The sequence below is a fragment of the Pagrus major genome, chromosome 21, assembly GCF_040436345.1.
Source record: "Pagrus major chromosome 21, Pma_NU_1.0".
NCBI lineage: Eukaryota > Metazoa > Chordata > Actinopteri > Spariformes > Sparidae > Pagrus > Pagrus major.
This window is the reverse complement of record NC_133235.1, coordinates 32,412,211-32,439,564: the sequence shown is the minus strand read 5'-3', so window position 1 is coordinate 32,439,564 and position 27,354 is coordinate 32,412,211. Positions and strand designations below refer to the sequence as shown.

The following is a 27,354-nucleotide window of genomic DNA, read 5'->3' as shown; positions in this document are numbered from 1 at the left end:
ACAGGCTTCACATGTTGCACAGCTTCTGGTTGGATCATCACACCTCCAGGGTACAAAATATGAGGCTTTAATATCCGCTGTCTTGGGCTGAATATAAAGGGAGTGTGTGTTGTGATAGATTGCCATTTTGAATTTTTAAAATGAGAACACAAACGGCTCCAATAGCATTTTGCTCCTTCACAGCTGATGGAGCAGCTCGTATCCCGGGATGACCTCGGGGGCTGTGACTTCCCAGCAGAGAGCTCTCCATCGATGCAAGGAAACAGACTCCCGCTGGGCGCGTCGTCCCGGCTTCAGGATGCAAACAAACATAAAGGAAATATACTCTCACGCAGTGGAGGGTACGGTATCCAGGCTGTCTAAAGGCAGGATCAGGAAAGACGACTTCGTCTTGTGATTAACTCACAACTGTCTGAATGTTTCTGATGAGAGCTGAAGCACCCTGCATCCTGGATCACCTTCATTCAGTATTCGTCCTCTCACCGGCTGATCTAAAATCTCATCATCCTCAGTGACGGCTGGAGGGGGAGAGATTCATCAGCACCTCTCACCTCATTTTCCAAGAGTACAATTCAATAACTTGAGACAGAAGAAAACCCAGACTGGTTCTGACTCAGCTGCAGATGTGAACCTTGTACGTCTCTGTCAGGACCGGAGGTTTCCTCGTAAACACTCAGGGTTTGTGTTAGAAAGAATTAAAGAGGCGGCTGAAACAGAAAAACACTATACGACATTGATATTTATCACTTACAGCAGCTTTAAACTAGAATGGTACTCAGTAGAGCGTATACCCCCGCCAAGGCCCAGCAGTCCCCTTGTATATTCTGAATATTTAACCTCCCATAACCTCCTAACTGTGATTTAAGCTCAGGAGATCTGTAACAGCCACCAATAGATTTTTAGAAACATAGTTCAGATTGTACTCACTCATAGATATCAAACACCTAAATACGCCTGATTATTCCTGCCTTATCTCGCTATGTTAAAGAAAGTGATAACGACCTTCCTGGATCCGTCCCTTTATCCAGATCCAGACCAGAGGTGAATGGGCTCTCTTCTGGGCGGAGACTCATCCTCCATCCAAATTTGTCGGGAATCCTTCCAGGAGTTTTTGTGAAATCCTGCTGACAAACCAACATCTTACATCACACGATCTCTTGATTTTATGTTCTCATTTGGCACAATATATTTATAACACATACTAATATCACAGCTGTGCAGAGTGTGTGATATCACATTGACGTTATATGAGACGATATCTATTATTTTTCTCTTAATCATCTTTTTATATGTCGACATACAGATATAAACTGTGTGAATCGTACAGACGGAGCAGTGTGAAGGCAGCAGACTGTTCGTGTCGGTGCATCAGTGAGGAGCCTCTGTTTACTCTGTCAGAGGAAACCACACACACACACACACACACACCAGACGCTCCGCTCCTGAAACCGACCAATCGCATCACACCATGCACAGCACCTTGAACCTGCTCAACCCGCCGTCGAGCATCGCCATGGAAACACACATAGACGAGGTATGACTGGCAACACGTCTGACGGGAGGACTGGTGGTGGTGGTGGTGGTGGAGGTGGGGAGGGGGGTCGCCATGGTGATTTGGAGACTGAGGGATACTCCGATGAGCAGCTGTTGCCATGGAGACACACAATGCATGTCATCCCGGGCTTATGGGTGGGTGGGTGGCTGGGGGGTGCAATGATACAGCGCGCTGCATTTGACGACTCTGCAGAATAAAGATGTCAGACGAGAAACACACAAATATGCAGCGTGAAGATGATTAACGTGTTTTCTCTGATTGGTCCACGAGCTGAGTGTCAGTCGTACAGGCTGAAAACATGGATGGTTTCACAGGAATGGGTTTTTTTTCTTTATATATTTCACTGACTGCGTCTCTGCTAGCTTCAGTATTTTTTGTGCGTGCGTGTAACTGCCTCCACTTACACTTGAAATCACAACACATGATGAAGGTGTCTGCCGACATCTTCACCTGCGATGTCATCATCTGTTTTGTTGAAATCGGCAGCAGCAGGGTGAAACTCTGTCGCCTCACATCCTCAGTAAACCTCCAACCCTCAGCCCAACACAGAATAAATGTTGGCAAACCCACGGATACTTTGATACTTTATTCTTCTTTATGTTGGAACTTGGTTCAATTTGCAATTTTTGTCTTGTGACAACACGGTGCTTATGGTGTGGTTATTTTGAGACGCTAAAACCACTGGGTAAAAGGTTATGAAGAGAGAGACTGCTTTGGCTTATAATACCTTTTTTGGTTGCCACAAACATGGCTGGAGATGTTGCGAGGTCTCCTTAAAGATATAATATCCGGCGCTTTTATGCTTATAAAAGGTGGCTGGTCTTTGGCTGACTCCACCACCGTCCCCTCCAGCTCCTGATATGAACACGTTAACTGCCGACATGTTTTTTGGAGACTACACTGCCAGTCTGACAAGGCAACCTGCTGCTAACCACCTTGTATAATGTCGTCACGTAGATTTATTTAAATAGATGAAAAGATCAAAGTATTGACACAATATAGCAGGTTTTGCTTCCTACTATCACAAATTCTGTTTATTATTATCCGACACTAAAGCTGACGTTCCTCCTTTTCTCTGAACTGATCAGTTTGTTCTCTGCTGGTAAGACAGTGTGTAAATCTGCTCAGATATCAGGAGAATCAGCTGCTGTATGTGGCAGTGGTCAAACAATGAGCCGCAAAATAACTGAACCATCACTGACTCCGGCACCGATCATGAGAGCAGCAGCCGCTTTCTCTCCACAACATCCACCTGCACCCTTTCCAGCAGCTATTTTCTTGGTAACCAGCGTGACAGATGACAAGGCCCGTCCACTTTAGTGTATGACTGGTTCCCTGAAAAAGAGCGACAGTGATGACCTCAGCGCCTTTCTGAAAAAGTTCAGACATTGTCAACTAGACGTGCTCTCAGCGGCCACGCAAAACAGGCAGAGCGCTCTGAAAAAATACGCTGGGTGCAGCGCTTTTCTTAGTGGCCACATGTTGCTGCGTATCCTCTCCTCAGTGGGAACAACTGATAAAAGACCAGTCACAGAGTTCACAGAGACATTCAGCAGTCATGTTGAAACAGGAAATGAACAAATGCAAACTGTTAGAAGATGGATAAACTCTATTGTTTAATATATTATTGTAGCATTAAGATTCTCTTCATTAAGGAGCCGTAACCAGGACCAGCAGCTCCACACAGAAAGCACACCTGTGGTCTGTATGTTAACACAGATAATTAGCATTTTGTGAGTGAGACGGAGGACATTAAACCCAGCGTGTCTCCAGTAATGTTAACAAATTGTGGAAGAGTTCACGAACTTCACAGCGTACGGCTTCAGCATTAATGCGCTGAGTGACCTCTGCAGCCGAGCTCGGACGGTTGTACAGATGTGTGAGCTGTGATGTCGGTCCGTCATGTTAAACGAGAGAAGAAGTCGAGCTTCATTCATCACGGTTAGATTTGCTGAGTGAGCAGCGTTTTCTCTGCATTCAAAGAGAGAAAAATACAGGGTTTTCATCTGAAGCAATAAATCTGTTTTATTAATGATTCATCTTCGTCATGAATGCCTTCAGCCTCGTCCTCTTTTTTTTTTTTTTAATCTCTGATCATTCCCTTTTAGTTCCTGCTGCTTCCTGTCCGTCTGCGTCATCAGTCTCTACTGTACTCTGCTGGGACGGTACTGCATGTCCACTATGTTCCAGGATTAATGAGCGTGCCTCCCGGCGTCACCACCCTGACCGGCCAAGGTCAGAGCGCAGTGATTTTCAGAGCTGTCAGGTGGACTCGAGGCTTCTTTCCTCTGTAATGAGCCTCCGCTTTGCCAGAGAAAAGACTGAGAGAGTGAGTGACGGTGGCCACCGCTGGCAGAGGATCAGAGTGTAGTGAAGAGTCGGCTAATGAAGCAATCTGTGACTGCAGAATGACCCTCACACCCCTCAGAGCAGCGCTGCTCACTGCTTATTCACTGTGTTATTTACTGCAGTGACGAAGCGTCACACATTAATATTTATACTTTGCTGCGAGCTGTATCAGATTACTTTATATCCGTTTAGCTGACGCCGTCATCCACGGTGGCTTAACAATATGTTCATTTCTTCAACTTAAACATGGCAGGAATCATACTGGTGCATCACATTTGATCATTTTGCTTCAAGTGCTACGTTTTGAACAATAACAGAATACAGGGATATTTTCATTACTTTAATTACACTTCTGCAAATGTCACAGCTGATGATGAGACAGTCGGGTCCATGACTTATTTCCATTCTTGATATTAAGAGATTTAAGCTGTTAATGGGTCATTGTTTAAGTCCAGTCTTGCAGTCGGCGGTCCCTTCCCTCCTCTCTACGTCACCACACTTTTACGACTCCATCTTTTTTCCAAGGCAGCTCTCTTTGCCTCTTTCTTTTCTTCAAGCGTTTGCAGTTTTCAGTCAAAATCTGAAGTTTTTCGTCATCGCGTGATGCGCTGGAGCCAAAGAAAAAAGGTGTGAAAGAAGCAGCTGTTAAACAGAGGATAAACTTTTTGGAGCGTCACAACCCCTGTGAAATGAATTCTGAATCTGAATTTGATCCATTCGGTCTGTTTACATTTGGAAAGTCTAAAACTGTATCCCCTTTCAGGTTAGCGGAGGGCTGAACTGGATGTTAGATGACTTGGCATGTGGAAGGGAAGTCAGGGATTTTTTTCTGTATTTTCTGCTTCATGCGCCGCTGAGAAGCTTTAATAGGAACAAACAGGATAGGAAAACACTTTAATTCCTCAAATAAATCTTTTAATTTGATGCACAAACAAAGGTCTTCTTCGATATGTAGGAATTATATGTCGCAGTAGCTTATTTTGTGAAATTAGTTTTGTGTTTGGGGCATTTATGTTGTGACCCAGTAACACAGTTATGGTGGTATTTGTATACCATGTGACCCAAGAGTGCCTCACCTGTGTGCTTAGCTAGATTTTTTGGGATGGTGGAGGATCAGCAGTTCTTACCACTGAAAGACAGAGACCTCACAAATCAACAAGAGACCGTCGTCCTCAGGTTCGTGTTGAACAACTCAAGCTGTCCATTTGCTGCGGTGCCAGCGGGCTAGCTTAGCTGCTCAGTGGTTGGACTCACTGTTGTTGCTCATGATATCCTTTCTGTTGCTCTGCCAAACACCGGACGTGCTGCTTACTGTGAGTGAACCAAGAAGTTTCCCTTCACTCCAGACGGACAGACGGACGGACAGACGGATATCAGAGTTAGCGAGCTGAGGTGTATCTGTGCAAATGAACAGCGCTGTCGTCCGGCTGACACTGATTGCCAACACCTCCTCCTGCCAAGTCAGTAATGGCTTCCCCGGCCTCGAGGGCACTCAGGTGACAAATTACAGCCTTTGGCAGCCGAAACCCTCAGAGACCCAGTCAGTCAGTGAAAAGGTTCTGGCTCATCGGAGGCCCGGCTGAAGTACGCAGCTGTGGACTGTTGAATGTATGCACTGTATGTAGCGGCTCATCACAACATCTGATATCCAACATGAAAAGATGCTGAAGGCCAAATGCAGGATGACGAGCGCTGATGGGTCCTGATGGATGAACACAAAGTCCCAACCTTCTGCTAACCTCTGCTGCTTTTATGAACAGTTTCCTGCTGCATACATTACCCACGATGCAACTTAGCCTCTGAATGACATCACTGGAGACAGTTTATCAGATTACATGCAGCTTCCTCTGGAGCCACTAAAGGCTTCACGCTGTTCTTTTCATGTGCAGTCGTTCTGTAAACACACTGGTGGCGTTTCCCTTCAAAGGACTCCAATCAGGGAAAATAACCTGCCTGACACATGCAGATAATTATTTTCTATGATTGTTCCTGTGCAAGATGTACTTTGTCAACATGGTCTCAAATGCAGCAGCTTGGTCGTCTTTCTTTCGTTCGTTCTTTCTTTTTTTCTTTCTTTCATTCGTTCTTTCGTTCTTTCTTTCTTTCTTTCTTTCTTTCTTTCTTTCTTTCTTTCTTTCTACATTGTTACATCGGTTAGATTCTCCACAGTTAATTTGTTTATGTCATTTAACAGAAACCAGAAGAACAGAAGAATAATTAATTCAGATTTTCTGGCATGATCAGCAAAAACGACGGAAAAAAGTGAAGCCTCTCGACCTTTGAAGTTGTCTTAAAGTCCTAATTTGCGTCCGTTCCTTGAAAATGTATACTTCTTGACTCAGTTAGCGTCCACTGATGATAAGAATCACAAAGACAAAACAATGATTATCAATGAGTTCTGAGTGATATTTAAGGTTTATAGTGAGTAGAGACCAGGTCAGAGGAGTCACTACAGTGTCACACTGGCCACTGACCAGGCTGCTGTATTCGACTCGTTGAGATCGATAAAGGGCTGAACATGTCGTCACTGAGGCTCAGTGCTGGACCCTGATATTCTGGTACCAGCTGAAATGATCCTGTAGTGTTTTAATGTTCAACACTTCTTTGGCTTCTTTTGTTAAATATGAATTCCAGTTGTTGGATTGATCCTGTTAACTGTCATCATCATAGAGAGTAATCCTCTCCAGGAGCAGTGTGACAGTACGCTTCATTAAAGGTGCAGAAATTAAAATAAATGGAAACAGAAATATAATAACGAGAAGCCGCCTCTCTCTCCTCCGAGCACCAATCACAGAGCGCCTCCCCTCATTGTTGGGGATGAGACCCGATCGAAATCGCATTTATTTTCATTTCCCTTCTCCCTCCGCTCGCAGACAGCTGGTCGTAGTGACGCTCTCCGGCTCCCGGCGGACGATGACGATAACTCACAGCTTTTGGAAAATTGGGTCAATAAGTCTGGTTTCATAACTCCGGTAAACAAACACAAATGGCTGCTCATTAAAAAGCTGCATGAATGAGTGAGAGCCTCTCTCGTCTCCTCCGGGACGCTTAATAGTGTGATTTTTCATCATCACTCTCATTTTGCCGTTAATAACTTCAAAAACAGGCCACGAGTGTGACGGCGAGCCGCGGTGACTGATGGATGATACGCTGTCAGGAGAACGGTATTGATTGATGGGTGAGCGATGCCCTTTAGAGACGATGCATCATAAACATAATACCCATAATGCAGCAGTAACTGACACAGTCCAGTATTCTGCTACAGTACGTTTACTTTGATTCGATCTTCTTTTAGCAAATACAATAATGTGTTTGTGTGTATTTACTGTATGTACACAACAAGTTATGTTCAAGTGGAGTCACAGTTTCCACCTACAAGAGTCAATGTGAGGCGAAAATGATTCCTCCTCCTTCTTTCTTTCTTTCTTTCTTTCTTTCTTTCTTTCTTTCTTTCTTTCTTTCTTTCTTACTTTCTTACTTTCTTTCTCACTTCCTTCTCTCAGTCCTGTATCCGTCTTTACTTTTGTGCCACTCTCATTAAAATAAAAGTTAACTGTTCTGGGTGCAGATTCTTCGTGTCCTCGTTCTGCTTCAGCTCAGAAACATTTTTGATTTTTGTGAAGTATGACTGTGGCAGCCATATTTGTCTTCCACTCATCCATCCATCCATTACTGAGCGGCTGAGAGGCGTTACTGAACCTCATTTCCTTTGGAATGACCCTAATTATACGGTCAGGAAATCTAAGATAATTAGCACTCAGGATTTGAGATTTGGTCCTTAACTCCCCAAAGATGAGGTCAACCAAGTGCGTCAGTTTCCCCTGCAGAGGAAACTGGGGGAAAAGTCACAATTATATAAGACAGAGGACTGAAAACATCTGACAGACCTGAGTCAGTTTATCTGCAGAGAGAATCTGAGCTGCAGCAGGTTCACAACGTTAAGAAATAAAGAAATAAAAGCCCTTAACTGTAACGAGGCCTCACGTTTGATGCACCTGCTTCTCCTCAACCTGCTGCCAGTTCTTCTTTCATTGTGTGATACATTTCCACCTCACTGTCGTTGGCACGGGATATTTTTTGTCATTCAAGCATTGAAAAGTGTGTCCAGTTGTTCAACACGGTGCCATCACTCACAACAGCAGATGTTTTAAAGAGAGAAGGTGACGCTGCAGTCATTCTGGTCTGAATATTGATGTTTTTTAGCCAAACTACATCGTAAAAGACAAAACGCCTGATTCCCCTCTGTGAAAACAAGAGAGAATACAACATGAAGTGAACTGACACACAACCTGTAACATTTTCTTTTAGTTTCTCAGAGTCATCAGATGATTAAAAGCAGGATTTTGTGCTAAGAATCAAAGTTCTCAGATTTCATCCTGGGATCAAACGTTGTGCTCGAGGTGCAAGAAGAAAAGAAGATGGCATCAATGCCTCAAAGTGCTGTTGTGGGATTTTCCCAGTAAGCTTTGATTTGAAAACTTTAATTCACTTTCTTCTTCTTTTTAACCAGTTGTTACAGGTTACTAGATGTCTTTTGGCCTCCAGGTCACTGAATCGATAGATTTTGCGTCCCTTATGAGACGTATCTTCTTGCTTTTTCATTTCAAAGAGACATCGAGTGCTCGATTAGATTGAACTTTTGTCCAGTCCAGATCTAAATCTTACACACTGGACCCTTAAATTGGCTTTGAAAGATTTGATTTCAATGAGTCTTCTTGCTGAATGAATAAAACTCTCCTTGTTGATGATGTAATGACCCGTGTGAGCTCACAGAAGAGCTCAGTTCATCAGAACAACAAACACGAACAGCATGAAAACTTTAATCTGCCCCTAAAAACAGACCGCAGAGCAACGTCACATCCCAGAGAAGTGCGCCGACCTCCCATGAATGTTTATTGAGCAGCCACAGAAGGAGAGATTAAAAGAAAAGCTCCATTGATCTCTTCCAACCGCTGAGTTTGGTCCCACGAGGCCGCGGGGCCACAGATGACTTCATGGTGGGACCGTGAGAGTCGTCGCGATTGGCTCGTTACGAGGACGAGAAGCTTGGCAGTCCGACAGTCACATCCCGACTTCTGAGAGAGAAATCAGCCTCGCCGTGACTCACTCTGCAACTTCTTGAGGAAACTCTCTGATGTAAATTTGCTGTTATGTGCTGTGATGCCTAAATTAGCGTACGCTCCATAATTGGCTCTAATGAATCCGATTAGTTCGACCAATTACCTCGTTTGTACTGTTCAAACAGCAGTCAGGGCGGGAGTAAACACAAAGTGAATGAAGCAGAGGAGTCGGACCGAGCTCGTCTTTACAGTTACTGTTCGGTGTGCAGCTCTCAGTTAGTCTCTCTCAAGTTGTGTCGTATGACTAAATAATCAAATATAAGGATAAATATATGATACGATACGCAAATGACACCGTGAAATAATGAAACCTTCCTCTAAAAACTGAATGTCAGTGAAGCTGTCGGCTGTCGAGGTGCTGATGCTGTGTGTGGATGGGAACTCCCCACCACACACACACACACACACACACACACAGGGGTCAGGATATTCCCGGTCAAACACCAGGTTCTGCATGATCAGCAAATCCCAAATCACTACCTGAACCTCCGTCTCTCCTCTCACACCGCTGAGCCGCCCCGCCGCCGGGGGTGGGGGGGAGCTGGAGGACAAATCCATCACTCCCATCACGGCTTCCTGTCGGCATCGCTGCAAACGCCGGAAGATCTGACCTCCCGCTGAGGTTGAGAGGTGACGCCGGGGTCGTATGGGAGCATCCCAAGAGACAGGCACTCAGAGAAAATTACAACAGAGTCCTGACATGCAGGCAGCTCTCTGTCCAAAAATTAATAAATAAGTAAATAATCCACCTGTCAAGTCGTCAATGAAGGTGAGGCCAATATGCAGCAGGAGGGTGGTGTCAACCACGTCACACAGAGTGCAGGAGAGGGAAGAAGAAGAAGAAGACGTCAGGGCAAAACATTGTGTTGCTCCTGAATGTATTTAATTAAAAAAGCAGTGTGAGCGCACGCCAGAGGCCACATAGTCTCTCACCTGACTTCCTCCTTTGCTGCCGGGCTAACTCGTAGCTGTTGTTTTCATCGAAGCTAGCTTAAAGTTCAGTTCACACAGATCAAAATGAAATAGTTCATGTTCATATTTCACTATTTTCAATAAGATTTACTAATAAGACTTGGTCTGGTTTCTGTTTTATTACTTTTACAGCTCCTAGCAACGTGTTGTCAGCCGACCTGCATCACAAACACGGCTGGAAAGTGCTTCGACATTTCACAGAAGCCCTCGATGAAGCTGGATTATATGATTTTTAACTGATGTCGCTGAGGTTTATATTTCACTTTCACATCCATCAGCTCTTTCTTTGACATATTTCAAAGCTGAAGTTTCAGACGCTGGACTTATTCCAACCTCTGCACTCATAAAACTCTCTGTGACATTTCAGTGAGTCCTAAAACTGCAGCTGTCAGAGTGCAGTGAACATCCAGGCCTGATCAGCTTTATTTCAGCATGTCAGCAGGAAGTCTTTTAGAGCAGACTGACTGCCATCGTTGGTGTGAAGCTGCCTCCAAACTTCTTCTCAGAGATCCTCAGCTGAATAAAGATCGCCGCCTCTCATCTCGTCCTTGCGACTGCAGTCATTAACGGCGTGCTGCTGCTGTCCTTTCCCACCAGTGTTTGCATATCGCCCAGCAAATTAACTGTCAGAATTGCATCGTCTGCACTCTCTTTATTGAATCTCGCCGGCAAATTGGTTGTTAGGAATCCTCAGGGGTGGTATCAGCACCGGGGTGCCCAGCAGGGCCGAGCCTCTGCTGGGCCCGGGGATATAAAGTGGATTAATGGAGAGAGAGAGACAGAGACGGAGAGAGAGAGAGGTTGAACAGGTGGGCTGCTGTCATCATTGCTGCCACATGACCTTTAATAACTCATCAAAACATCCTCTCAGAGCTGGATGCTAGTTTAGATGAACAAATGAGCTAACTGAAGCTGCGGCAGGTGGTTCTGGAAGATGGTTGAGTCTCATCCGGTGGTCAGATATCACCGTTTGGTCCCGTAAAGGTACCGTTTATACATCCGCCAATATGAGCCCATCAGAGGGGTGCAGGAGGGTGTTGAGTGGAGGGTGAAATGCAGGACCTTCATCCAGGAGATGTTCGTGTCCCGTGTGAAACCAAAATGTCTACAATCTTTTTGTAAACCGAACCAAAGTGCTGTTTTACATCAACCACGTGTAAGAAAGGCTTTGTGGCAGGAAGGCTTTGCTTTATTTATATAGATATGTTGCAATTTTACATTTATTCATATTTCAACTTCACAAATGTTCAGATGAAAGTACAGAGGTGAGTGTGTTGGTCTCTCTCTGTCTTTTTCTTCCTCAAACCTTCTTGTTAGTGGAAATAACTGTGACCACACATGATCTTTTTCCACTGAGCGTCTCTCAGCTGTAAATCTTCCACCAGGCTTCAGTCCCACAAACTGAACCGTCTGCGTCTGCGTTTACCTTCACGCCAGGAAAATGGAAGGAAAGAAAGATTTTCCCTCTCAGAAAGCCTCGCTAGCCAATCACAGCACAGATTGGATTCCATGCTTCATTTATTTTGGCCAACAGCAGGTAATGGAGCGTTACAGTGGTCACGTCCGACAGCTTTAATCCATCTGACTTCACACAGCAGCGCACTGTGACCATGAACACGTCCAGAGGTGGCCTCCAAACCTCAGGATGTGTCTTCTTCTTCTTCTTCTTCTTCTTCTTCTTCTTCTTCCTCTGTGTGCCTCCAAGTGTCTTGGGTGCACTCAGACCTGTACTCAGAGATGTCCACCTGTGATCGGATCCCTCAGGACAGATGTTGATACCAGGTCTGAACTCATTGATGATTGTCATGTTTCTGTTTTTACTGATACCGTCCGGCCCGTTTGATTTCGGCTTGACGTGTCCGGTGTAACGAACATCGACGGCGCTCTGTGTGTCTTATTGAACAAACCATCTGAAGCTGAGTAGGAAGCCGAAGCTGTCGCAGATCAGTATCTGTTGGATCGTATCGAGTTAACATCGACCTCCTCTGCTCTCTCCAGGATTATCTCTGTCCTCTGGATAACTTTGAGGAGAAATGCTCTGATTGAATTTAGATGACAGGAAGTAAGGTGTAAAACAAAGACGTGACGACGTCAAAACAACACAACACAGAGCGCTGAGGCGTCTGCTCTCAACTATCACTTCCTTCTGGTGAATTATGAAACACTCTCCAGGCTGTTTGGCTGTAAAATATTCATGTTGTTATGGTTGTACAGCACTTCAGAAACTTTTCGGAGACATCAACAGAGTCTAATGGCAACACAACGGAGCATGAATGAGTCAGGATGTAGAGAAGGTTTACAGTCAGCGCTCCACTCTTCTGTTGTGAGACTTCAGTAATAATCATGTGTCTTGTACTAAATGAAATAATAACAAATGCAATTTAAATACCTTCTCAATCATGGCATCGTTGTCAGATGATCTTAGAGACAGTAAACATGAATTATTGAAACGATACAGTGAGGAAATACTCCTGACGTAATACTTACTATGACCACGAAGAAGAGAAATATAAAATCGGTGGTAATAAGCTGCATTGACTCGACCTACAGCTGTTTTTCTGATGAGGACAGGCTGCAAAACACAACAGAATCCCGCCATTACTTGTAGGAAACAACAGTACTGTCACCTCTGTGTAATACAGCTCCTTAACTTTTCAACTTATAATGCAGAATTAAATTCATCTTGCACACCTGACTGTCGTCTGCATACAGGTGGAGAGCAGGGCGGCTGTGTTTGAGATTTGTTGATACGTCTGAATATGGAAACTGTTCAGTTTATTTTTGCACCGCAGGTTAAATAAACGCGCTGTAAATGGTTCCTGTGCTTTCTGTGGATGAGAATCAGTTACTGGATCTCATCCCGTCGTTGTAAAAACCTCTCACCGCCATAAAACACCCCCGTTTCCCAGTGTGCACTGCTCTGTTCTCCAAACCTCTGACGGCTGCAGCAGCCACATCAGGCCCGAGCTGTAACAGCGTCTGGAGCTGAAACAGAATCAAATAACCTTTCTGCACTGAGGCGGTGGTGGAGAATATTGGACACGCGGTGCTGGATAAATGTTAATTGGGCGGTGTCGCTGTGCGGTTCTGCAGCTGGTTGGGTTTATTTAGTGCGGTTCCACGTCATATATCACAGCAGGGTGGTTAACTCAAGACTATCGGGGTGCGCTCCGGTGTACAGGGGAATTTAAATAGCCATTTGTGTGTGTGTATCCAATTAATTTCAGCTCTGAAAGGGATAAATATAGATGTTAGAGTATGAGGGGGCACCTGAGTGGATCATTGAGCTTTTTGAATGTATGGGCTGGTGGTGAAGTGCACTTACTCGTGTATACATACTTAACAGGTGAGCAACGTGCCTGAATGTTCCCAAACTTATATTCACTCGGATTAAATTAAAATGATACTTCTCTTCTTCCTTTACTTCCTCTTCTTCTTCTTCTTCTTCTTTTCTTCTTCTTCTTTGTCTTCATTATCTTCTTCTAAATATTCAGTAAAGACAGGAAACATGCTATCTTTGCTTTGAGGTGTTTTCTATCTTAGAAATCTTAAAATTACAGATGAAACAATCATACAGACTTCAGTATTTTACCAACTTTCCAACAGACTTTGTGCATTTTGTGATTTTTTTACTCTGTCAAAGGTTTTTATCTTTATTAAAAAGCCACTTAAATGCCAGCTATCCTTATATCTATTAGCATACTTGGCTTTACATCATATTTGGCAGAAATCTTGTGGATCCTCTGTCACACCAGTAGAACCACCACAGCCTGATAAATGGGTTATTTTATAATCTGATCCTCTGATACACCATCCTCCATGGAGCCAAACACAGCCTCTAAAAAAACAAATAAATGACATTTCATATAAAGTAAGACTGATAAATAATAGACCTCCTCTGCTGTGTTGAAGCGCTCTGATTGTAAACGGAGCAAACAGTTCTTCTGTGGCTTTAAAAGACCCAAATATGTGTTTTACAAAGCAGCTGAGATGGAGTGGCACTTCATGAATGTGTGATTTATTCAGCTGTGTCACACAAAGTGCTTTCACTCTGATTTATGCGAGCTGAGAGACATAATGTAGTAGTTATTTCAGAAATAGATTTTCCCAGAAGAGAAGGCACAAATTACACAATCTGACTGTTCAGCTGATGGATACAGTTACAGAAGAGGTGTAGCTCCCTCTAGTGGCGACATGAATACACTGATAACTGTTGGAAGATGAGAAGACAAATTAAAACATCAACTTCAGTGTGTTTGTGACCTGATTTTGCCAGTTGTCCCTCCATCCTCACTGTGTTTCACGCTGCTGTACATACTGAACTGTTTTATTTTGTGTCCCTGCAGGTTTTTAATCGTTCTGGGCTGTTTGATTCTGGCCATACTGACGACATTCAGGGAACACGAGAAGGTGTCTGCACACTGGCTGGTTATTCTGGTAAGATAGCTGGGATTTATTCTTCTTTGTTGCCTCACAGGACCAAGTTTTTCACTTCATTTTACTTTTAAAACGTATGTTTTCTGATGGATCATTTGGTTTCAGCTCTTCATTTTTAAATATGTGATGTTAACACATAATGTAATATTCACACTAAACACTACATATTTTTATTGCTGCATCATTTCTGAGACTCTCTCACAGATCATTTTTAAAATGAACTTCTGTGAGTTTGAACGGTTTTGTCTGGACAGCGTATGTTTCTGTGTTGTGCTTTAATTAAAGATGAACATTTATTGATTTATTAAACCTTTTATATACAGTTGTATGAACAATAATTTGAATGGAGACAAAGTGGTTTCATATCTAAACAATTTACCAACCCGATCGCTAGAATAAAGTTAAAACTGGAAGTTACTTTATGCAACTTGTTTGTTTAGGTTGAATTTTCTATTTCTCTCTTGTCACAACACTGTGCTTATTCTCTGGTTAGGTTGAGGCACAAAAACATCATGTGTGTCTTAAAATAACTGTTGAAATGTCTGCAGGTTTCCTGAAAAATATCCACTGGTGTGACTCAAACTGTGGTAGCTTTAGTGATACACTGTAATGTAACAGACTGTTCCAGCTGTGCTCTGAAGCTGTGTAATCTGTGAGAGATTCAAACACTCATTATTATTATTCCTCCAAGATAGAATATTTTAGATGTTTTGTGCGACGTGATCTCCACCAGAATCAAACTAAACTTCTGTGTGTGTGAACGATGTTCGACTGTGCAGCTTCACTTTGAAATGACTGAACCAAAGAGCTTGAAGAGATGAGCTGATTTTTCTGTAGCTGCTTCAAACTACTAGTACAAAACATTGGTGTTTCTTTCACTACAAAGTTTTGCTCAGCGTTACAGCTTTAGTTTGAGATGATAATTCTTTCAAATGTATCTTGTTAGAACTGTATGAATCATTATTATTATTTTAAAACATTTCTGTACAAAAAGAGAGGAAGGTGAGTTTAACTTAACTTTCACTAAAGTAAAAGCTTCACATTAATCTGTATAAACATTTGCACAAATACATTTTGATGGAACTCAACAGCGACCGTTCACTTCTCATCTTTCTGGACAGGAAACCTTCGCCATCTTCATCTTCGGAGCCGAGTTTGCACTGAGGGTCTGGGCGGCAGGATGCTGCTGTCGCTACAAAGGATGGAGGGGGAGGCTCAAGTTCGCTCGCAAACCGCTGTGTATTTTAGGTAAAAAGAGACAAACTGACAGTTTAACAACAAGAACAGTTCACTCTTAGAGCTGAGTATTAATCTGGGATTATTAACACGCATTAAACATTGATCGAGAGTAAACATCAGTTTGTTTTATTATTTACCGTATTAAACTTCCTGCTGCTCCTCACGTGTTTAAACTAAATCTTATCATCATCATTTCAAAGACATCCTTTATGTTCAGTCAGCTCTTGTTAGAAACTATCTCAGAATGTATTCATCACTTCACAAAGAGGACTTATGAAACTGTGTGGGGTCAGACTCATTAAATAAAATCCTCACACAGAGAAGCTTCTCTGACTCTGTCCGTCTCCTCCTCTCAGACATCTTCGTGCTGATTGCCTCGGTGCCGGTGGTGGCGGTGCGTAACCAGGGTAATGTGTTGGCTACGTCCCTGCGCAGTCTGCGCTTCCTGCAGATCCTGCGGATGCTGCGCATGGACCGGCGAGGAGGAACCTGGAAACTGCTGGGGTCCGCCATCTACGCACACAGTAAGGTAGGAGTGAACCCGGCTTGGTGTGACCGATATAAACTTGAGTCAAGTCGGTGCCGGGATGGGCCTTCTCCAGAGCAGGACCAAAGGGCGCCCGCCTCCAAACGGGCTTCGATGACGCCTGTGACGTCCCCCTATCCCTCAAACAAGTCTGTGTTGCGAGACTCAACTCATGTCTGTGCAGGAGACCTGAGAGAAAGGCGTCTCCAGTTTGGTTTATCTCTCCAAGTTAATGGAGCTTGGTTGCAGCTGTTTGATGTGATACTTCTGCAGGGAGGAGGAGTATTTACAGCTGCTCCTCTGACCGCTACACACGACACACATGTCATCAATTAAAGACACACTTTCAAACAGGTACCTGTTGTCACTGCTGCACTGAGCTGATGTGCCGAGTCAAACTGAGTCGAGCCAGGTCGGTAGATGAATAAGGACCTCGTACTTGGCCAATAATGCTGATTCTGATTCTGTTTGAGCTCTGAAAGCAGCTGAAGTACCATTTAAAAATATATATATAGCTTATATAGTAACTAAAAAGAGCTGAAGTGCTAGCAGTTGACAGCAGCTGAGTGAAGGGTAGAGTTTAAGTGTCAGGTGAAGTGTACGCAGCGAGATGAGTGTATTAAAAACAGTTGAGGTGTGAGTTTGTATTTCCTGACGGGAAATGAGGCGTCATGTTTAAGTAACTACTTCTGATTGAGTTCATGTGTAACTGTGAATGTGTCTGTGCAGGAGCTGATCACAGCCTGGTACATCGGCTTCCTGTCTCTGATCCTGGCGTCCTTCTTGGTCTACCTGGTGGAGAAGGACGATGTCTCCATGGACGTGTCCAACCTTGAAAACCCCACCGCTCAGCCCAAACCGCAGGACTTCGACACCTACGCCGACGCACTGTGGTGGGGGCTGGTACGTACATTACATCACGTTTAAGACAAAAAAATATAGATTATTTTAATTGATAAATCTTCTCGAAACGTTGCTTGAAGTCCTGATGAGGAACATTCCTTAAAATTGTAATCCTTAAATCATCCTAAACATTGCAGATACCTTATATAAGTCTAGTACGGTGGCTGAGAAGTGTCAAACGGAGTCAAAAACTCGAAAACCACATGGGCATTAACAGAAAACACAAATGCAACAGAACGGCACAAAAAATGCCACAACAGAAAAGCAAAAGCCAAATCATGACAATATAAAAGTATAAAGACATCAGATTCAAACAACGTTTCAGATGTCAAACTTTCCTCCTCACATGCAGGAATTAATTGTCTGTCGTTATGTTGTGGCTTGTGCACTTTCGTTTTCCATAAATGCGTTTGTGTTCTGGATGTGCAGTTTGTCTTTCTGCAATAAAACATGAGAGTAAATGTTGTAAAACATCTCCATCTTGAACTCTTATGTCACCTGATGTTGGGTCCTTAAAACAATCATCCAATTTTTCTTAAATTCAAGTGACCAAATCTGCAAATGGAGCAAAATTATTCCACAAATAAGTCTTTTTTTTTCATACCGACTCCTTTCAACAAAGACTAAGAACAATAAATACAGTTGCAGTGAAGTGAAATTGTTTTACCACATTAGCAGAATTCATTCAGTTTAATCAAAAAGTCTTAAACACTAATGTAAAAACAAACGACGTGTTAAATGGATGTGGGATTGAAAGTTAGACATCCGTAAAGTTGGAGCTTGGCAGACGGATTACATTTGGACAAATGATCAACTGATATGATTTTGGCTGCGATTCAAACGTGGGATCGCTGCCAAAAAACAATTAGCAGCTTTTAGTCTCTGTGTTCATGTTTCATTGGCTCCAACTTCAGAGAGAGACGCTGAACAACCTGATATTTTGTTGGAAAATCCAAAACTGAAAACTGAAAGACAAAAATAATACGTGTTGGTGAAGCCGTCCAGTCTTGGCAGAGCTTCGTGCTCGAATGATTTCCATCCACTCAGGGAAGCACGGCGCAGTGTCTCCGGCAGCGTGGCCTCATTAAGGAGACCTTCCTTCATCTGGGAGGCCAGAGTTCAAGTTCTCTGACAGCGAGCATCTGCCCCGCTGAAGTGTCCTCGAGACATTCAATCGTCACCAACTGCATATTGTAGATGGTGCTGTCTCCCTCTGAAACACTGAACTGCCCTTCAGTGGATCGATACAGAGGTCACAGAGCACAGCAGGGTGAAGCAGGAACTACTTTAGGCACATTGGAGGCACTTAGAAGTCAATAAATCCCTCAAAAAGTCCTTGTCAACTCAGACATCTGACTCTACAGCATGTTGTACCCAAGTGACAGAAATTGCCACTGACTTTGAAAGCTGAAATGACCGTTGGAGAGCGCCAGCATACAGTCATTTTACCACGTGGTTTAGGTTGTGAAATGGTTGCAGTTTGGTTAGGTTAAGGAAAAGTTCACTGTATGTTTCACACGTAATGTAAGTTTAATATAAAATATAAGTTAACATGAATTAACGTTGAATAACGTTCATGAAGTAAAGTCCATTTCCCCTCCAGCTCCAGTCAGCAGTCAACAATACAGAACAGAAACACCCGACAATGGAGGTCACCTCCGGATCACTGCTGCAGTCAGGTTGATAAACAGGAGTGAAGATAAATCCACTTTTTAATCCCACAAGTTACAAAGTAATCTCTGAGCTCTCCTCTCGTCGGTAAACATCTCCGGATCAGAGCAGAATCTGATGAGCCTCCAGGTGTTTATTCCTCCTGAAGGTCTGGATCTGCAACGACTCTCTCCTCCAGAGCTCCACCCAGAGCTCCACACACAACGAAAGTGTCCCCTAGAGCCAGAAATTACATGTTGTGTCTTTATACTCTGTCACCTGACTTCCTCCTTTGCTCTCATCATGTCCACTAGAGGTCACTACCTAACAATAAACATAAATACGGTTCGCAGTAATTTTCTGGGAGGACATGGGAAACATTATCTTTCTTTGTGTCTTTTGCAGATCACGCTGACCACCATCGGTTACGGAGACAAAACCCCCAAAACTTGGGCTGGACGACTGTTAGCTGGCACTTTTGCTCTGATCGGAGTGTCCTTCTTCGCTTTGCCTGCAGTGGGTACCCCTGTACAGCACATTTTAATGGAAGCAATAATTAATGCAGAATACATTTAAGACAATGCTGCTGCTGGTGGTGGTTAACTGTAGAGATTGTAGCTTAATCTGCTAACGAAATGTGATTAAAGAGGATATTTACTAGTCTCTTAAACCTCATTAACACATTAGTCATTATGTTTTAGATCATCGTTCTGCTCTGACTGAATTTATCTGTGAATTTTATAGATTCTTTCTGTCCTAGAAACACTGAAAATGTACAACTTGGGAGAAAAAAAGTTTGAGGAATGATTCTGTTGTATGATTGTAACATGTAGGCTGGCTAACTAAGCTAGCTAAGTACGTGCACGTTTCCTTCTGAGCAGTGATACAGTGTCACATTGTTCCTATTCAGACACACGCTGACTTGCGCTCCTCAGATCGGCCCATCCTTTACCTTTTTTACCTCGACACCTTCTTCTGTCCGACAGAACCACACACAGCGTGAGCTCGGAGCATCAAATGACGCACTTAAAAGCTCACAGTTAGTGTCTTTGCCCTTTAAGAGCGGGAATTGACACCTTGAACTTTGACAGATGAGACCACAAGAAGCTTAATTTAAGACGATTGTGCACGAGTTAAGCCTTTTTTCAAATGAAAGTGCAGTGAGACCTGCCCTGGTGGTATTTACGCACTGACCGTGTCTTGTGGCTGCAGGGCATCCTGGGTTCAGGTTTGGCTCTGAAGGTCCAGGAGCAGCACAGACAGAAGCACTTTGAGAAGCGTAGACATCCGGCCGCCGGGCTCATCCAGGTGAGACACCACCTGACATCAGCAACGTCCTTCTCACGTGACCAGTGTCTATGTAGATCAAACCAAATCATTATTTATGATGTTCTGTTTATTTCAAGTCTGCCTGGAGATATTATTCCACGAATCCAATCAGGGATGACCTTATTGCCACGTGGAGATTTTATGAAACTGTCATCTCACTTCCCTGTTTCAGGTAAGTCTGATCTTTAATTAAAAACTGTACGCACAGAAACCCTGCACACTGAGTCTGATGCATTTCTTTTCTTTTCATTGAATAAAATTCAAAATACGAGACAAAATGAAGCCTTCAAGCAGTGAAGATGAGTTTGTGGTCCTCTCACTGCCTGAAAACAAAAGATTTTGTATTGACATGAGGCTCAATATACTGTTAATTAGCCCCGGGGGGACCTCAAGTCTGTAACTAAAACAACAGGGAATTTGTTTTGCAGAAAGAGACACAACTGAAATTAATTTCTAATCATATTTCAGTTCAACAGCTACTTTGAAAAAAAGATTTTTTTTAATTTAAGACTCTATAAAACAATGATCTTTTAGATCAACCCAATTGCCAGAATAAATGTTAGCTCAGTGCATTTCTGCAAAGATAAGTTAAAACATAACTTTTCTTTGTGTTTCTCTCATCACAACGCTGTGCTTATTCTCTGGTTAGGTTTCGGCACAACAACCACTTGGTTAGGGTTAGAAAACATCATGGTTTGGATTAAAATACCTGTTTTGGTCGCTACAAAAACACCTGGAGTTGGTTCAACTTCCGATAGAAATAGCTGGTTCTGGTTGCCAATAACACAGCTGGAAATGTCCCCACATATCAGAACAGCTGACACCAGTTTGGCAGCCTTAGCTTGTGATAACGACACCTCCTTCCCCTCCACCTTCTAATTTGAAAGTTCACTAATAAGCTGCTAATGTGAATGTGATATGCCACATCTGGTCCAAATATCAACCTCGGACTAGCTGTGGCGTTCAGAAACTTTAAACTGCTGACATTATATCCTGGTGACCGGGCTGTTTAAATGTTGTATAAACATTTAATGTCGAACTTGTTAGATATCTGATACAAGTAGATAATAAAACATATGTGAAGAGTGTGGATGCAGGAGGGCGACTGAGCAGGCCACTGGACCTTTGAGTCGTTGTTTCAGTCTCTTCTCTGTAAATGTGTTAACTGTGTATTTTTTCTCTCTCTCCATCCAAAGGAAGGAGCACTTGGATGCCATGGCGAGGTAGGTCACCGTTGCTTGATCTCCAGCAGAGAAGCTGTAAATCACACAGAGCTGTGAGTCGTTCTGATAGCGCTTTAATTAGCCCCATATGCTGGAAAGACTAATGAAGGTTTCCTAGAATATCCCCCCCATCAGCTTTTAAATAGCTTCCTATATTAATTCACCAGCTGGATAAATCTCTGGACTAATGGCTGTGGTAAATATGTGAATCGTGATAGAAAACTCCCACTCGTCCTGCTCTTTAATAGCACTGCCTTCCACATCAGCTACTTTGATGACATTTATGCTGAGAAACCTATTAGCGAGTCAATTAGTTACGTTTCAATTATGAATGACAGTTTGGAACAAGTAATTAGTGCCCGAGACGGGGTCTTGATTTTCTTTTTCTTCATCGTGTGGAGGGATGTTAATGAGTCTCTACATCACAACACGTCATGAGAACCTCACTGCGGATGTTTGATTTGTTAAAGAAAATTCATCTCGTCTCCAGAAGCTGCTGGAACGAGGCAATAATCCTACTGCAGTAATCAATACGCAGTCATATTTGGCGACCACTAACCTCAGTGTAGCTCCATGACTGAACATCTGCCGATATATTTTAGACAGTTAGCTGTAGATGTTCTTCCCCAGAGGAACTTTAAAGGTAAAATATGGTTAAAAACTACCAGACCTTTGTTCTACATGTGGTTGAGTTGTGTACATACATTATCCCAAATGTCTCCAACCTTGTTCAAACCAGAGAAATCAACAAGATTACTGATAACGGTGTGTTTAACTTGGTCACCTGTCAGAGAAAAAGGACAAGAGTCTGCGAACATGACTAAACTTATCACGAATAAAACATAAAACATTAAACCTCCCTGAACATTTGTGCCTGAGTCACGTCAGTTGTTAAATGTGTGTTCACCACCAGGAAAAGCAAGTTTTTACCTTGTGTTACTCTCATGAGTTTGACTGCGGGATCATTCGTGTTTATTCACCCCAAAAAGCCAGATTACTTTAATTTTTATTAGCTGCAAGCTAGCAAGCAATGACACGAATTCACTTCAGTCTCTGAGTGAAGTCTGAGACTCTGGTTCTGGTTCTGGTTCTCTGTCTCCTCTCTGTAACGTTACGTTCATGAAGTAAAGTCCATTTCCCCTCCAGCTCCAGTCAGCAGTCAACATTACAAAACAGAAACACCCGACGATGGTCACCTGTGGATCACTGCTGCAGTCAGGCTGATAAACAGGAGTGAAGATAATCTGATCTCCGGGTGTTTCTTCCTCCAGAGCTGGAGGCTCTCAAAACAAACTTTTAGCTGCTGTTATCTACATATTTAAGTGAAATTTAAAGTGATTTATAAAAGTTAAATTGCAGTGAGCTCATTATTTGTTTGTCTGTCAGTGGAACGACGGACAGAACATCATTTTTTTTCCTGTTTGGTTTTGGTTACTACAGAACAATACAAGAACTGTACACAAATACAACTGGGCGGTAAATCAGTGTTTATACTGAAGCGACGGCATCTGACAAAAAACAAAACTGAGACAAAAATGGTGGAAAATATAAAAGTCCTTTTAAAGATGTCAACACGAGCAATAAGCTGAAATGAAAAAGGGAGCAAACTTCCCCGTCCTGTCGAGGTGCGGTCTCCTTCCTCCTCCGTGTCGGGCTGTTTGTTTCTTCTGGCCTCATTACATCGAAGCGTTCTGGCCCGACGCCTCCCGCCTCTCTGAGCCGCCATGTTGCACATGCTGGATTAAGTTACTGCTGCTAAAAGCTACTGAGCAGCAACAGCAGGAGCCCTGATGCACAGGCTGATAGAGAGGAGGGCAGCTCAGTTCACTGAGGCACTTGGGCAACAGTGTTTGTTTCACAGGGCTGAATTTAAAGGGTCAGTTCACCCAAATGAATTAAGTGTATTAACACAGGTTTGGTTTTATTTGTCCAGGTTTAGTATGTGAGATTCCTGCTTCCACCTCAGTTACAGTTCAATGGTGGGAAATTAAACGTATGGTGCTTCATGCTGGGATCAAAAGTAGAGAGGAAATTAGAGCCTGAGTTTCTGGATGTCAAAGCAGCAACGTACAGAGGACGTAGAAGATCAATAGTCATCTTGTACTTGTTTGTACTGTACTACAGAAAGAAAGAAAGAAAGAAAGAAAGAAAGAAAGAAAGAAAGAAAGAAAGAAAGACACTGAAGGATGGAGAGAGGGAGCAGCAAAGAGGTACAGAGACGTTTAAGTCCCTTGTAGGATCAGCGGCTGGGAAATTAGCAGTGTGACATTATCTTGTAGCTCTGAGCGAAGAGGTGGACGACAGCCAGAAACTACAACAGTGCTGCCATGTCCAACAAGAGGGTGATAAGCCACTCACTGTGTGTGTGTGTGTGTGTGTGTGTGTGTGTGTGTGTGTGTGTGTGTGTGTTTCACTGTACTGAGTCATATTAGACATTTTATCTGAGTTATCCAGAGGCATTGTGTGGTCTGTTCAACACAACACGGAGAGAAAATTATACCTCATCTGAGAGTCAATTTGTGTGTGTGTGTGTGTGTGTGTGTGTGTGTGTGTGTGTGTGTGTGTGTGTGTGTGTGCGCGGTGTTCTTGTTTTGCTGTGAAACTGCGAGGACAGTGTTACCAAAATGACATCAATTACAGTTAATAGAGGATCTTTTTTGAGGGCCGGTCATTCAAGAAAAATAGGAACACCTCTTCTTCTTTACTTTAATGCTCTGCAGTCATGACAGTCCCTACGAAGCTTCCTGTCTGACGTACCGGCAGCACTGTCAAGGCTTTAGAAAGTGTTAGCTTTAATGATGACGTGGGCTAGCATTAATGATGGTGTTAGTAGTATTCACTCGCTAAAGTCACTAACGTGGATCTTAACCATGTCAGCAGAGCTTGGGGACAACATGCTGTTTGTGGTTTTACATCCAACCACGATAAACTTAAAGGGCAATTCTGGTATTTTTTTCTATATTCCTGTAATTAGCTGTTTTGGTGTGTAACCGACTCATAGTTACCAAACGTTTTGGAATTGGTCCAGTAGATTGGGACACTGTTGCCATGGCTGCAACCAACCCAAAGCCAGAATAAATGTTAGTTCACTACATTTCTGCAAAAAAGATAAAACTACGGTTGAAGTTTCTATTTCTCTCTTGTCACAACGCTGTCCTGCGCTGGTTAAGTTTAGGAAAACATCATGGTTTGGCCTAAAATACATGGTTTGGGGGCCACGATCACGGATGGAGATGGTCCGACTTCCTGTGACAATAGCTGGTTTTGGTCGCCACAACACCGCTGGAAATGTCCGGTCTCCTTAAAAAAAAAAAAAGCACTCCCGTTTAACGTGACAAAAGTGGCTCAAAATATCTTCAGGTATCCTGAAAAATATCCACTGGTGTGACTCGAACTGCAGTCAGCAGTTTGGCAGCCTTGTTGGCTGTAATCACGCTGCCCTCTGATGTAAAAGTCAGCCAATAAGCATTTAGTGTGAACGTGATATGCCACGTTTGGTACAAATGTCAACCCTGGACGTATCTGTGGTTTGCAGAAACCTGCTGTTAACATTATATCCTGCCGACTGGGCGGCTGCAACGTGATCCTTCGGGGTGACTACGACCGTCAAAGTTACATCTGTCAGTTGTAAACATCCATCACATTTTACAGTCCATCATCTTTGACCCACTGTACCTACTGTAGTTTTCCAGAGCAATGAGGGATTATCACTGACATTCACTTCCTGTTTGACCCCTGAATAAAGGGGTTTAGATAATCTGGAGAAGTTTGTTTCTGACCCGTCTGATTGTCTGATTGTCTTGTGTTTCGCTGGCAATGCCAGATCAATTTTCGATTTTATTGTGACAGCTTGATAGAACAGAAAAATAAGAGGTGTAATCAACTTGAATTACCTTTTAATGTCGTCACTGTTGTGCAGTCATAACCACTTTGTGTGTGTGCTTCTTTGGAAGGCAGAGCTGTGGGAGATAAGGAGCATTGTTATTTCCTGTTGTGTTGCCTCGTTTACAGAGAGCCACGAGATAATCACATGTAATTTTCTGCTCTTTATTCACCCGAACAGCAGTCAGAAAGAGATTCTCTCTTCCTTTTAAAGCTTCCTATTCTGCAGCCTCTCAGCGCCGTAATCTGCCGTCCCTATTCTGCTCCGAGGCCACATAGAGCCTCATATTGTGTGTCTGCTGTGGGAGCAAAGTCGCTGAGAATGCTCCACGTTTCAGAGGGCTGCGGTCGGCTCCGGTTACCCCGCCTCTCTGCCTCTTCCAAGGCACACAGGAGTCTTATTTTACGCAGGGAGCTCTTGTCTTTGTGCTGCCAAATATTGTCAGGCATTGGACAATAAAGGAGACCAATCTCCTCGCAGCTCTTTGAGGCTTCCTTCTGCCAGGAGAGCAGCATTGTTACGATGAGGCAGCAGACCATGAAGGCTTTAACTCCTCTGTGAGACCAAAGTCAGAGTCAAGGAAAATTGTTGCTGAGACCAGATTCCTTTAGAAGATGCTGGTGTCATTTGGTTCAGCCTCAGGATGCGAGAACACAAAAATGCCCTGAGACACTGGTGGTACAAATAAGTGGTTAAATGAGTCCTAAATATATCTTTAAATAGAGTCCCTGACAAGATCTTCAAAAGCCTGAAAACTCTGAAAAACTTGAGTTCACTTTGAACCTACATCTTTGACCTGAAAATCAACAAAGCCAACAGATTTCAATGATACCAGCCCAATCACCAGAACAAATGTTGGCAATGTACATTTCTGTCAACCACAGATATGTTGAAACTTCATTTCTTTAGGTAAAATTTTCAGAAGAAATGTGTCGTAAGACTTTGAACATTCAGTCTTGCTGGTCACCACTTGGTATAGGCTGTATATCACATGACTTTATCATGCTCCATACTATATTTATTCTCTCTTTTCTTTGATTTCAGCCAAAAACTGAGTATCCTCGAGCGTGTTCGTCTTCCCAATGCACGACCATCCATTGGGACGACCAAGAGGCTCACAGGTAACGCCGACTCCATAGAAGAAAGTCCCTCCAAGGAGCCCAAAGGCTTCAGTAACCGGGAACGCTTCCGCACCGCCTTCCGCATGAAGGCCTACACACTCCGCCAGAGCTCTGAAGGTAAGAAAACAAAGGTTTGGTTTGGTGTGTAAGACTCAGTTTGATGCCAGGACCATGTCATATTAGCTGTCTTTGATTAACTAATGCACAATTCTTACATCAGTGTTTTCATATTTTCCTGCGTCAGATGCCGCAGCCCTGGCAGACCCAGCCTTAGAGGAGCGGGGCTTCCCCCCAGAGATCCTTCTGGAGGAGATGATCCCCACACTGAAACTGGTCATCAGGGCAGTCAGGTCAGGAACTTTACATGTACATGTGATGTGTTTCGTTTCTCGTCAATGAATCGTGATTGTTTCAAAGTTTAATGTGAGTTTAACGTGATTGGATAGGCTGTGGTCAAACTTTTCTGAAAGGGTATGGTTCTTTTAGCGTTACCACTTCTTGTGTCGTCGCTGAAATAAAATGGAGTATAGATGTAACATTGCATTAAAAAAGGCAGTCAAGATAAAGACTGCAACAAGTAAGCATGGATCCAAACAAAGTTTCTGATCTGCAGAAGTTTGATAGGCAAGGAAATGCAGTCAACCAATTTATCAGGCCTCAAGGACACAACATGTGTTTTGGTGTGAAGCACTGAATGTAAACAGAACTTGTTTACCAAAACTCTACAGTGAACCTGTTAAATTACTTTTGAATAATGTTATAATAGTGATCATGTGTCAGATTTTTTTCTTTGAAAGTATAAATTAGATTGTTAGATTGAAAATCTCAATGTCAAGAAACACTTAAAGCTCAAACTTCACCAAAAACAAATCAGTTCTATTTGGTCTTAACAGCAAATTTTACTGAAATCATTTTTTTATTTGTCCTCCAAAAACAACCAAACAATACAAGACAGATACAAGACTGGAGGGAGAAAGGAATGGAGGTTGGGAGCAGCCTCAGTCATTACATCAGTGGAAAACAGAGAGTGTGGGCTGGAGTCATTCA

The 27,354-nt window shown here is 43.1% G+C and overlaps 1 protein-coding gene across 1 annotated transcript in view; it reads left to right on the top strand.

The window, feature by feature from the left end:
* Positions 1 to 27,354, top strand: part of kcnq3 (potassium voltage-gated channel, KQT-like subfamily, member 3) — an 87,620-nt gene that overhangs the window by 56,830 nt on the left and 3,436 nt on the right. Inside the window, exons 2-11 of the mRNA XM_073491471.1 lie at positions 14,343 to 14,433; positions 15,555 to 15,681; positions 16,029 to 16,201; positions 16,928 to 17,101; positions 19,157 to 19,267; positions 19,964 to 20,059; positions 20,158 to 20,252; positions 21,277 to 21,303; positions 26,231 to 26,424; positions 26,552 to 26,657. Of these exons, the coding sequence (XP_073347572.1) occupies positions 14,343 to 14,433; positions 15,555 to 15,681; positions 16,029 to 16,201; positions 16,928 to 17,101; positions 19,157 to 19,267; positions 19,964 to 20,059; positions 20,158 to 20,252; positions 21,277 to 21,303; positions 26,231 to 26,424; positions 26,552 to 26,657 (1,194 nt within the window). The remainder of the gene's footprint in view (positions 1 to 14,342; positions 14,434 to 15,554; positions 15,682 to 16,028; positions 16,202 to 16,927; positions 17,102 to 19,156; positions 19,268 to 19,963; positions 20,060 to 20,157; positions 20,253 to 21,276; positions 21,304 to 26,230; positions 26,425 to 26,551; positions 26,658 to 27,354) is intronic.